Source organism: Poecilia reticulata, chromosome 11 (assembly GCF_904066995.2).
Source record: "Poecilia reticulata chromosome 11, P_reticulata-male-v2, whole genome shotgun sequence".
Lineage (NCBI taxonomy): Eukaryota > Metazoa > Chordata > Actinopteri > Cyprinodontiformes > Poeciliidae > Poecilia > Poecilia reticulata.
The window spans coordinates 17,172,061-17,184,504 of record NC_088840.1 but is presented as its reverse complement, the minus strand read 5'-3'; the positions used below and the strand labels follow the sequence as shown (position 1 = coordinate 17,184,504).

At 36.7% G+C, this 12,444-nt stretch overlaps 3 protein-coding genes across 6 annotated transcripts in view; 2 read left to right on the top strand and 1 right to left on the bottom strand.

The window, feature by feature from the left end:
- akap9 (A kinase (PRKA) anchor protein 9) overlaps positions 1 to 2,827 on the bottom strand; it is a 79,221-nt gene extending 76,394 nt beyond the window's left edge. Inside the window, exon 1 of the mRNA XM_008422173.3 lies at positions 2,604 to 2,827. Within this exon, the coding sequence (XP_008420395.1) occupies positions 2,604 to 2,651 (48 nt within the window). The 5' untranslated portion in view covers positions 2,652 to 2,827. The remainder of the gene's footprint in view (positions 1 to 2,603) is intronic.
- The window catches only part of mterf1 (mitochondrial transcription termination factor 1), a 31,514-nt gene extending 20,270 nt beyond the window's left edge, over positions 1 to 11,244 (top strand). Inside the window, exons 1-2 of one of the 3 annotated variants that reach the window (XM_081612654.1) lie at positions 6,483 to 6,618; positions 8,925 to 11,244. In XM_081612654.1, coding sequence (XP_081468780.1) covers positions 8,931 to 10,082 — 1,152 coding nt within the window. In that variant the 5' untranslated portion in view covers positions 6,483 to 6,618; positions 8,925 to 8,930 and the 3' untranslated portion in view covers positions 10,083 to 11,244. Of the gene's footprint in view, positions 1 to 6,482; positions 6,619 to 7,907; positions 8,010 to 8,924 lie in introns of those variants that run through there. The other 2 variants (XM_008422159.3, XM_081612653.1) reach the window with 2 other exon arrangements.
- The window catches only part of dus3l (dihydrouridine synthase 3-like (S. cerevisiae)), a 38,598-nt gene that overhangs the window by 20,276 nt on the left and 5,878 nt on the right, over positions 1 to 12,444 (top strand). Inside the window, exons 1-2 of one of the 2 annotated variants that reach the window (XM_008422158.2) lie at positions 11,318 to 11,576; positions 12,188 to 12,297. In XM_008422158.2, the coding sequence (XP_008420380.1) occupies positions 12,221 to 12,297 (77 nt within the window). In that variant the 5' untranslated portion in view covers positions 11,318 to 11,576; positions 12,188 to 12,220. Of the gene's footprint in view, positions 1 to 11,317; positions 11,577 to 12,187; positions 12,298 to 12,444 lie in introns of those variants that run through there. The other variant, XM_081612652.1, reaches the window with a different exon arrangement.

Below are 12,444 nucleotides of genomic sequence, written 5' to 3'. Positions count from 1 at the left end.
CCTGAACACTTCAGCCAGGCACAATAGCTAAACTAGGCATCTTCCACACCATGACATCCAAATTGTTTGTGATTTAACCCATTTAAAGCAACCCAGCATGACCCAGCACAAGTATCTATCATTACTTTGAGCTTGCGCCACTGCATCATAAAAATAAAACCTTCCACAGTCAATTAAGCCAATTAATCAGCTACGTAATCTGTGCCAGTTATAGGCTGGTTGTCGCACAGAGGCATGCAGGACGCGTCCAGCTGAGCGATTAAGGTCCAAGTTAAGAAGATCAGCTAAAACCGGCAGGAGTGCCTAACAGAGAAACTGACCCTTTAGGCTAACTGAATCCTGAGAAAGATTACTATAGTGGAAAGACGCTCTATAAAAATGACTTCTACCTTGCATTTTGATGTAGCCTGATAGATGGATGTTTGTACTGACCATAAAGGATCTACATGAATAAAAGAACAAAGACTGAGGCAAAATGACAGTAAAAGTTCCATTTTTCTAGGAGGTTTATAAAAATAAAATCCATATGAATATACAAAACCCTGCATTATACGATTTAAGATGACTACACTGATGAGCTATCAGTTACTGATAGTAAAACACTTGTCAATAAGTTTGTTTCTGAAGCCAAACTAAAGATGCAAGAAAAATCTTCCATTCTGGAACAAAACTATGGCAACAGCAGCCCACAATTTCCACTTTCCCTATTGTCTGGCGTGACTCAAAAGCTCATGCCTGATTCTGCACAATGCATGACTGACAGTTCGCACTTCAGTCAGACAACAAAAACTCGTCTTTCACTCGATTTGACAAAAATCCAGTCACCCAATCTGATTGTTAAGAGAGGAAAAGCTCAGAAAAGCTTTATCTCCAGACTAACATTCAGATAAAATCCTGCTTCAGTTTTGAGACAATAATACAATGCAGACTCATTGTACACTTTAAGCTATGTACATAATTTTAGAAAAGCAACATCATCAGACTTTTATCTAAGCCTTCAAGGACTCATCTGACTAGAATTTCAAATAATAACACCCTTGATTTCTTTACTGCATGTGAGGACATGGTGACATAGCACTGGGAGGAAAAAAACAGCAGGCAGACTAGCCTACAGCAGCAAAGAGCCTTTTACAAGCCAAAATACCAGAGTGCAAACCAGGGAGATGGTCTCTGCAAACTTCTGTCAGACAAAACTCACCGTGATTTTCTAAATATGTTTAGTAAATAACAATCAGAAACAGATTTCCAACAGCTCTACACTTTACCAAGATGCATTAACTTTAAATAAAACAACCAAGGCTTTGCACTATATGTGCAAAGATTTAAAACGTGCAACAAGATTTAATTTGCCCTACTTAGAACAAAAAAGCAACACTTATTCCCATTGCTGTAAAATATTAAAAAAACAGTTCTACTTATGTTACCTTTCTAATTATTATTTTGATTCTGATAGTGAAACTGCAGCAAAAATATAGACTATAACAACTAAATTTAGTTTTTAACTGCTTCTTCAGAGTAATATAGCTTTTTGTAGGTTATAAAAATCTGTTACTTGATTAATTGGTTAGATATCTGTGTATAGTGTCCTAATTGTAGTTTTAAAACAGTGCCAAACTAATAAAAGCAGTGGGTGGTGCTCCTTTGGTTTCCATGGCCACAACTGCCCATGTTTTCTGCGGTCAAAACAGTAATATTTGTCCTTTTTGTAGCTGACTGGAGAACTTGTAGCAAACTTGTTTCAGCCAGCTGAATTGCAGTAGCCAATGCTTACATACTAATAACTGTGTTCACAGAGGCAGTGGTGGGATTGATATCCAACTCTGTAATCACATGCTTCTGGGTGTAACATTACCTCTGTCCATCAGAGATGTATCAAATTGTGCAGCAACTCTAGCAGCTCTTAAAAGCTTCTGATTTAGTATTTATGGACATATATTGACAAAAGTGACACATGAGCTCATTGCCTGCAGAGATTCAGCGAAGACAAACAGCCTCTCAAAACTGAGTGAGCTGGTTTTTGAGTTTACAGCTACTGGTAGGAAAAAAACATACAAAGTCATCCAGTTTAACAAGTACTCCCTTCTTTTCTCAGCAAATATTTTACTTTATGAGCACAGCATAGAGCCTCTTCTGGCGTATTCCTGTTGCTTAAACCAATACAAGTCATGTCTGGCAGGTGAAGCAATGCTTTACCTAGCTAGTGAGGATATACCCTGTAAATCCTGTTACACCAGCCTCTGAGTGTCACTTCAGGTGCCGTTTATAAGCTCTAAATAATGATGCGACGGCTAGACTTGTGCGAGAATGAGCCGATACTTCTTTTGATACGGAATAAGAAAAAAGAAAGCAGTGTAGGGGGAAAAATGTCAGATATGCAGCATGACAAAGGCAGCCTTGGCTAGCAGTAGCAGCGGCTAACCCCCTCCTTCCTCCCTCTCAGCTGTCAGACAGACACGGCGCATGACAGCTGGGAAGGTGGTATGAAGGGGAGGGGGTTGGGGTCAAAACAGCTGACGGACATAACCATATAAAAACAACTCCACCGGAACAATATGCTGTAACTTTGGAGCACTCAGAGGACGTTAGGGAGTCTTGAATCCTACCTTAGCCTTGCCGGCCTCTAGCTTCTTCTGCCTCTCCTCGTCCTCCATTCCCGCTGACTCCGAGACTGAAACAAGGAGAAAACTGCTTCATAAGAAATATCCAGGAGGAAAAGGAAGTCTCACAGCGGCAAGCAGACTATCTCTCCAATGCCGTGATTCCCAATCACTGGCTATCCCCCTGATTGTAGTCCGCCGCCATATTTTCCACGTAAACATGAGACTCAACTGTGATGACGTAGGGTAGGTGCATTTATAGCCACGCCCACTGGTGCTATAAGTATGGCAAGTAGTTTTATCGTATAGTAATTTCTTAAAAACCTGAAGCCTCTTACAGTGATTGAACGTTTTAGCCCGTTCATGCATGAATTATGATCCTTTATGACAGGATTTTTTTTCAAAGTGTTTTTGACTTTCTTAAGGCATAAAAAAAAAACTTGGAGAAAAAAGTTTTTGTAAAAAAATTTTTCCAGTTGTAATTTTCTCCAAATACAACTGATGTATTTAGAAAATACATCAGTAATATTAGTCTTTAGGAGTTACTTGATGTCACAGTATGTTGTTTGTTTGTTTTTTTTTTTTTTACATGCAAGAGCTTTCTGCAAAAGGAGTAGAAACTGGATATTCCTGAGTTGCTTTTTCATCTGTCTGCCATTTTGGATTAACAAAGATTTTCTTGTTAAATGGATGGCCAGTAGTTTATAGTGTATTATATGATGCACTAGTGTCCATTCCAGTGGTCTGTGTGCATTTATAATATTAAAATCCACAAGAAACACAAGAAAATGCCTTTTAGATAGCTGTCCACTGCAGTGAGACAGCTATCTAGGGTTAAATTTGGAGAATATGGCTTATTGCCCAGGGCACAACTGTGTAAGAGGGCAACACAAGCACGCCAAGATAATATTTAAAAAATATCTGTTAAATACTCCATCAACAAATTTTCTTTTTTATTGAATTAGCTTACCAATTTGATTAAGGACAACGCTACAGTGCTATTTTCCCATGGTTTTCTTTTTCTTTGTAATCTGGACTGCATTTTATCAGCTCCATTTTAAACATCTAGACTCATCCTACTTGGACTGAACTACTCTTAACATGAATCCTGCTAGACCTCTCAGGTTTTCTGATTCAAGTTTACTCTGGATCCCCAGAATCAGAGCCAAACATGGAGAAACAGTGCGTTTTTAATCTAGAACAATTTCCAGAAAATTGCAAAAATGCTGAAATCCTGAATTCTTTTAAATCAAGATAAAAAAAAAATTAGTTGCCTTTGATTATTGTTACCTGAAATATCAGTTATTATAGTCTGTATTCCAACCTTTCTTTACCTTTCTTGCCGTTGCAATGTAATGTTTTGTTTGTTGTATTGCTGAAATGTTATGGCATTACAAACATGAAAAGGAGTTTATTGTATTTGTGAAAGCAATAAAATAATTTTATTCTTTTCTGGCATCAAGACAACATAGACCTAAAAAACACAAAATTAAAAATGGCGCCATATGAATTTGGTGAAATCTGCACTGAATTATTCTATACTTTTCCAGATTAAAGAGAGTTTTTGTTGTGAAACATTTCAGTAAGATCAAACTATCTTTGAGATTTCTACTTTTATCTAAGAAAATATATATAACTAAATAATTATTCATAGTCCGTTGGTGAAAAGCCTTAAAATGAATTCATATTTTTTCATCTTCAACATTTCAGAAAGTCAGAGCATTAAACTCTCTTTAATCTGGAAAAGTGTAGAATAATTCAGTGCAGATTTCACCAAATTTATAAGATAACATTTTTATTAATTTTTTTTTATCTATGTTGTCTTGATGCCAGAAAAGCATAAAATTACTCCCTATTTTCCACACATATAATAAACTCATTTCATGTTTTTAATGCAAGGCAAGTTTGAAGTAAATAAAACAGTATTTAAAAACATTAACATGGGTTCCATTAAAAACATTAATGGAACCCAGAAGGGGGATAGTCTGTTTTCTCTGCAATATATTTTAAATAGATATACAATTTACCAGTAGATTTTGTGTGAATATCTTATTTTGATAAACGTAGCTTGGTGATCAAACAGTTGGTATTTTAATGAGTAGCAAAACTCCATCTCCCCTTTTAAATATGAAAATTGCATCAACACACACCCATTTTGCCATGAAACATGCAATTAGCAGTAAAGTCGATTAATGACAGCGAGATGTCTGACTGTGATTCTCCGTCTTTGACTCCAGTATCTGCAGCATGAATTCCTCTGTCTAGTTTCTATGGCGATGAGAGGAGAGGCTGCCAGAGCTGTCCCAGTTGAGCTTTCTTTTTAGGCAACATTTTCTCATTTTAACATTAGATGGTAAACAACTGGTAATTACCTCACATTTTGTATGAAGATGTATAAATAGACTAATTCTGAGCTAATTTCTGATGAAAAAAGAGCAACATCCTCCCCAAAGAAGGAGTCATTAAAGGTGCCGTGGCTAAAAGCCTGAAGGTAACCTGAGAGACTGGCATCAGTTACTACAACAGATGGGAGTGATACAGGAAAAGACCGTCAGCATTTTCTCTAAACAGACACCAAATTACGTAAATGTTAGAATAATTAGATTATGTTTTACAATTAAAAGCAGGTTTTGTTATTTTGAAGATGATTTTGGGAGATGTGGGTTGCAGTTGTTTGGAAAAAAATAATGGGAACTTTTGCAAGCATTTGTGAAACATGGTGGTTTGTTTTTACTAATGTGAGACATAGCTGACCTACATATGCATTAAAAACTAAAAATAAAGGTTAATTGATTATTTAAAAAAACTAAATAAACATTTACACTACCTCCTTTGTCACTTATTTCTTCCTCAGGTGTATAGAAAACGGTGCTACTTTTTTATATTATTATTTACATGCTTTATATTGTCGCAATCCCCAATGTTCACAGAAACACTGATATCTAGCTGGTAAATTTACGAATAAGAAAAAAAAAAAGAAAACTATGAGAATACACAGTCGTTACTTTTCTACAAATACAAAGTTTCATTCTGTTTTGAGACATACCTGCAGCGGCAGCAGTGGCAGCTGGAGAGGACTCTCTGCGTCTTCGGCTGACCGGCGCTGAACAACTTATAGTCTGGCAGATCTTGAATTCCACCCATCGTCTTTTGGACATTTTTTTACCCGCACACTCCCACCTGGGGACACCTGCTGCTGGAGCAACAGCGTCTGCGAGTAACCACCAGCATCTGAAAGTTTCGACACTTCTTAAATTATTCAGTCGCTCCGGTTGTGTTCTGGGTCTGCAGTTACCCAAGCAACTTTGCAGAAAGGACCTCAACAAATGGATCAAGACGGGAGTCGATGTAATATTAAAACCATGTTGCTCACAAATTATGCATGACCTAATTTACATCTTTAAGGAACAAAAGTCAGAGGAGCTTCAGAGGAAGTAATAGAAATATCGAACCTCTGAAGGAGTTAAATTATTTTTTACATAATATTAGTCCAAGAAATGTGCTTAAAATTTAAACAAATTTGACATATTTGATTAAAATCATTTGGTGTGTATACCACAACATGTGTTTGAAATTTAGACTATTACCCCAGCTTTTCAGTGAATGTCAGAGTTTTCTGCATACAGTTTTAATTATATTAAAATAGGTAAGGGCAGGCTGCACAGTGGCGCAGTTGGTAGAGCTGTTGCCTTGCAGCAAGAAGGTTCCAGGTTTGATTCCCGGCCCTGGTCTTTCTGCATGGAGTTTGCATGTTCTCCCTGTGCATGCGTGGGTTTTCTCCGGGTACTCCGGTTTCCTCCCACAGTCCAAAAACATGACTGTCAGGTTAATTGGCCTTTCCTAATTGTCTCTAGGTGTGAGTGTGTGTGCACATGGTTGTGTGTCTCTGTGTTGCCCTGCAACAGACTAGCAACCTGTCCAGGGTGACCCCGCCTCTCACCCAGAACGTTAGCAGGAGATAGGCACCAACAACCCTCCCGACCCCACTAAGGGACAAGGATGTAAGAAGATGGATGGATAGGTAAGCACATACTGACACCTCTTTTAGTTTTTCAAGGAGTTAATAATTTTATTTGAAAAATACAGTTGCTTGATTGACTGGTGGTATCAATTTCAAGCTAATAATCAAGATGAAGATGTCAACAGCAGTTTCTCATTTCAGTAAAAATTTGAAAAATTATCTTTATTAGATAATTAACCCTAATTACATCAAATGTTTCAAATTTCACAAAAGAAAACAACTAACTAGCATTAGCTTTAGCTGCCTTAAATTTAGCTAATACGCTCAATTTGTATTACAACATGTGAAAACAGATCATAATTGAGCTTCAAGTTTATATAAAACATAAAAGAAGCAGGATTATCTCTCATAATAATGGTCACTGTCTGAACTGTTCATGCCAGAAACAAAATGCTGCTTTCTAGGTTGGCAGTGCAGAAGAGGTTGTGACTGAAACAGGGGTCACTTCAGTAGCAGAGCAGCAAAGAGAACGCATAATGTAGCTATCTTTCACTGTGCTGTAAAATATTCATAAGTGGTGGGACTCATCAGTAAGAGAGGCAGTCGAGTCAATAGGTTTTTCAGCTGCGAACTACAGCACAATGCTTTCTCATGTGGCTGAAATGAATCAAGCTAGTAATACCTAAAACTGGGGCTTTGATGTTGCTCGTGTGAAATCAAAATACAACTGAAATTTGATTTAAAATTAAAAGAAAAAGTGTGGTTTCAAGCAAATAGCATATATATAAAATAAATAGCACAAATGAAGTGGGATGGACTGATTTTGTTAAAAAAAAAAAAAAGAATTCTAGATAGATTTACAAAATGCTCTAAAATCTTTTTTTTTTAACTGTAAAAAACACAAAGAATGCTCAAAGCTGGCCTTATTTAATATACATAAGCTGTGTGTGAAAAACTAACCTCTTAATTCAGTAGTTTTCTGTAAAAATGTTTAAAAAAGGTCCGAATTCTGAGAACAAATCAGATTTTTTTCAGTGGCCTCAGTCCTCTTTCCTCACTGGTTTCTGTAGGTATTATACAAATAAGTGAAAATGCTGTAGTGCTTTTTGAAGGTTTTTTAAACCTAAAATAATTAACTTCAATGCTTAACGTCGTCATGTCTGAATACGGAATCATCGTAAGTGTCCTAGAGTCTCTTTTTTTCTTTATAAACGTTCATTTTCACGTTAACTTGAAGCGACAAGTCTCACAAAATGAAGTCCTTTGCTGCTACCTGCTGGCGAGAACAACAAACTGGGAAGCAAGTTTAAACTCCGAAACGCTAGAGGGCGCCAGCTTTGATAAATTCGTTTCTCAAATTCAAAATCTCGCGTGAGTTCCTCCAAGTTCTCGCATCCACTGGTACGTTCAAGAGGTATAGTGTGAAAAGTAAAGTCGAAAAACGGAATATGGTATGTTTGTTTTAAATTTTAAAACTAAAGAAAGACTGTCGAGTGTTTTTACTAAATATAGCATTTCCCACGATATTAATAAGGTTTAAATTGCTCTGGTGGAAGTCATGCTAGCAGCAAACCGACTGTGTTTTGAATTTAACTTTGACCAAATGTGGTTTTAAATTCAGATTTTTTGAACAAGACGTGAAAAAACTTTGCTTAACCAGAATTTCACATCAGATTAGCTTTTCTGGTTTCAGTAAATCCCTTTTTTTTTTGATTGAGTAGATGCCGTGTGTCACATTTAGGAAGTAAATTTTCCAGACTCCAAATTAAATTTGTCTTAACAGCTTGATAGAGTAGAAGTAAAAATAATGCTTATTTGTATTTCCTGTTTTCTTACTAAAAGTAATTAAGACATACATATTTACAGAGTTTTTCAATAAATATTAATATCCCAGTCCTTCACCTTTTGCAGCAATTTCAGCTGGATGTATTTTGGTGTATGTCGTACCAGGAGGTTGATAAAAATACTACTCTTTCGGGAAGTTTTAGAAAATTAATGTATAGTTTTTCTTTCACTTCAAAACAATGCGCTGCTGTGCTGGTCTATTACATAGAATCCCAATAAATAGTTTTAAGCTTGAGTTTGTGATGTGACAGAATGTGAAAAAGTTCTAGATTTACTTTTTCGCAATATTTGGAAAGTAAATGTAAAATGTAATTTTTCATTAATTACTGTTAATGCACAGAAGTAAATTTGAATCTTAGAGAAATTAAAATTGCTTAAGGACCTGAACAGAAAGGATAAGTGAACATTAAAATAAACAAGTCACTTTATTATAGCTTACTTATTTACATTACTGTTTTTTTTTTTTTTTTACCATTTATAACCAAAGAAATGCCATAACATGGATCTCTGTTCCCTTTCAGGAAAAAATGGCTTCAGTTTCTGGTATAAGGACCCTTATTCGTATCCATCATTCACTCGTTCTGCAGAAGAGCTTTAGGCGTTCACTGCTACAGCTAGCATCAACCTGCATCACCTGGAGGCATTGCAGTGGCAGTAATGACCCATTGTTGCCATCAGACACAGAGAATAAATCTCTACTTGAGAACCTATATGTGTTGGGAGTGGACGTAAAAATGGCGCGCCAGCGTCAACCAGGCGTTCTTCGAAAGTCCTTCACCAACGAGATGTGCCTCGCTCAGTTCCTGCAAGAAAAAGGCGCCAGCTGCAAAGTTATCGCCAGCATCGTGTCCCGTTATCCCCGCGCCATCACACGGTCACTTGATCACTTGGAGGAACGCTGGCAGCTGTGGAGAAACGTCTTCAACACAGACGCTGAGATCGTGAGCATCCTGGACCGCTCACCCGAGTCTTTTTTCCGTTCTAGTGACAACGAGGACTTGAAGAAAAACATCGCTTTCTTAATCTCATTGGGATTAAACTCCAAAGACCTTCGTCGGCTGCTGACCACAGCGCCGAGGACGTTCTCCAACACCCTGGAGCTGAACAAGCAGATGGTGGAGTTTCTTGAAGACATCTGTCTGGAGCTGGGTGGAAAAAATCCTGAACAATTTGCTACAAGTATAATATCTAAAAACGTGTATCTTCTAATCAAAAGTACTAAAAGAATCGGGACCAACATTAACAATCTGAAAACCTCTCTGATGTTAAGTGATGCCGAACTGCTAGCACTTCTGCAGGGAAAAGGAGCAGACATTTTGGTCCTTTCCAACGACTGTCTGAAGAGAAACATTCACAGCCTCGAGGAGAAGATGTCCTTACTAGGCTTCAAAGAAAGCGACATGAAAAAACTAGTATTAAACTACCCCAACATTCTCTACATCGGCGCAGCCACTCTGAACTCCAAACTGGACTGTCTTCTAAAAGGAGGAATAACAATAAAGCAGATTTTGGAGAAGCCAAAAGTTCTGGACTACAGCATCCAGAACATCACAGAGCGACTGAAGGAGCTGCAGAGAGTTGGATATGACTTTGAGAAAAATGGCATCAACATCCTGGACTCCAGCAAGAAACGATTTGTAGCAAAGATAGAAAAACTTTCTGGAGTTTCTGAGGAGTGAATGCAGCAGATTTTACTGTGATAAAATATAACAGATACTCATCCATGTATGGCTACATTTATCTGCACCCCTAGTAGAGATGTGTAAAAAGTCTTGTGTACAGTAGGATAATTTTACACAAAAAAATATAAAAATTCAGTCTCTAATATCAGTCCATTCAATTTTGGGATAAAGAAAATGCTAAGAAATAATTATTTTAACAGTTCCTTTAAACGAAAAACTAATCATAGCCATGTCTATTTTTATAAGTTGAACAAATATTTTAAAGATGATGGTGAAAGATCCAGAAACAAATTCAAGGCTAATTTTTAGCATAGCAAAAAGTGGCATCTTAACCTCATCAAGTTTCCATAACAACCATTAGATGCCTCCAACATGTTTGTTTGGCAGGTTTGTAAAGAAAAAGTTTTTTTCCAAATATAAACATTGTAAGTTTTATAAAACCGAGATGTTTTAATTGTTTTTTTTGTAATTGGGTTTTATAATAACCATCCAGGACCCAAAATAACACAGAAATGTTTCACCATACACAGAATGCACCTTTATCCAAAGTCATCTCAGTCCCCAAATCTAAATCCTAAACAAACAAAAAAACTACCTGGGATGTTCCTAAATGTGGTGGATAATGTATTTGTGGAGGTTTCTGAGCATTTTATCTGTTATCCAGCGACAAATTTCTTTATTTGATGCATTTTATTGCATTATTGCTCTGTATTCATTAGAGTTTTAATGATTATTCTGTAACATTACATCCACAAGTTAACGTGAGTCATTTCTTTGTCTCTGTCAGACATTTCTGATTGTAAAAGGGAGGTTGCCATGTTTGACAGGTCAACGCTCCCTCAAAGATTCAGTTAATTCCAACACACCACTGTTGTAATGATCTGTACACACATAAGAATCTCTCACAAGTTTATATTTTTGACTTTGCCCAAAGAAACGTATCATTTCTGTAGCTTTATTCAAATCGTTTCCGGTGCCTTCTGCTGTTGGCTCACAAACAAAATGAAGTAATGCTTAACAATTGATCATGTTTTTAGCATGTTACTGCTTACTATGAATAATTATTTCTGTATTAGCAAAAACAGACATGCACTTTGTATACTAACTTTCTTTTAAAATTTCTGTTAGAAATTTATTTATAAAAATATTTTTCAAAATATATAGCTTGTCGGAGATTTCCATGCGGAACCAATCTTTAGACGTTCTCTCCGGGAATAATTAAACTGATGCACATCGGTTACCACAAGGTGGTGAAATTTAACTGCACGGTTTGCATGTTTGAAAGTGCATTAATATAGTTAACGTTATCTGTATCGGTTTTATTTGCAGTTGTAGCTCCTATCGAGGCAGGTTAAGCTTTTTATTGAACATTAACTGCTAGCTTGCGGGAAAACGCGCTTTAATTTGTTAGCTTGCTAGCAGAGTTTTGAGTTAACTACTGCTGGAGCAGTTCATGTTACTGTAACTTTTGACAACTTGATAAAGAAACAGGTAAGTGAGAGACTTTGTGGAGTGTTATTCTAATTAACTTGACACGTAAAGATTTTTTTGTTTTGACTGTGTTTAAGTGTATCATACCATAGTGGAGCTTTGCTACTAAAACGAAGATCAGCTAGGCGCAAGTTAAACATGTTCAGACTGAAGATAATCAGAATCAAATCTCCAGCATAACTGGTATAGTGGGAATTGAGAATTGCTACCAACACACACATAAATACGTGAAAATATTGCATTTAAAAGGCTCCTAAAATCTCGAAATTATTGTGTATCCATCTAATAGTAACTGATTAGAAGTTGGCGTGTATTTTTTGGAACTTTTTTTGTGCTATAGTCAGAGAAGCTTGAGCTCGTCTTGGTAGTTGTGATTGACCACAGTGATGCATGATTCAAGAAATTTCACAAACATTTTAAGTAAAATACAGGGCAACCAAATGCCTTTGAAAGTCATGTAAATAGTGCCCAACTCTGTAATTTAATCTAAAATCTTTCTAAAAATAGAGTGGCATATGCAGCAAATTTCCAATTATTACATCTACAAACCACATATGTTTGGTACCGTTCTTTTCTGCTTCATTTGTTTATCTTTTATCGAAACATTTCAGAGTAAGAAGAGGGAGTGAGTCTTTGAACAAGTGATGGAGGCATCAGCAGAAGACGCCACAGAAACGGCAACACATGTAGCTGTGAAAGGTGAAGCTGCTATCAAACAAGAGTAAGTAACTTTCATCAACACTTGACACTAGAGGGAGCGCTGTACTGTACGTATCTCATGGAATCAGCTTCAACATGATGATAGTTCATTGTGGCGTATTCATGCTTCAACTCGGCACTACTCACTGCCTTCGTCTGTTGAAGCTAA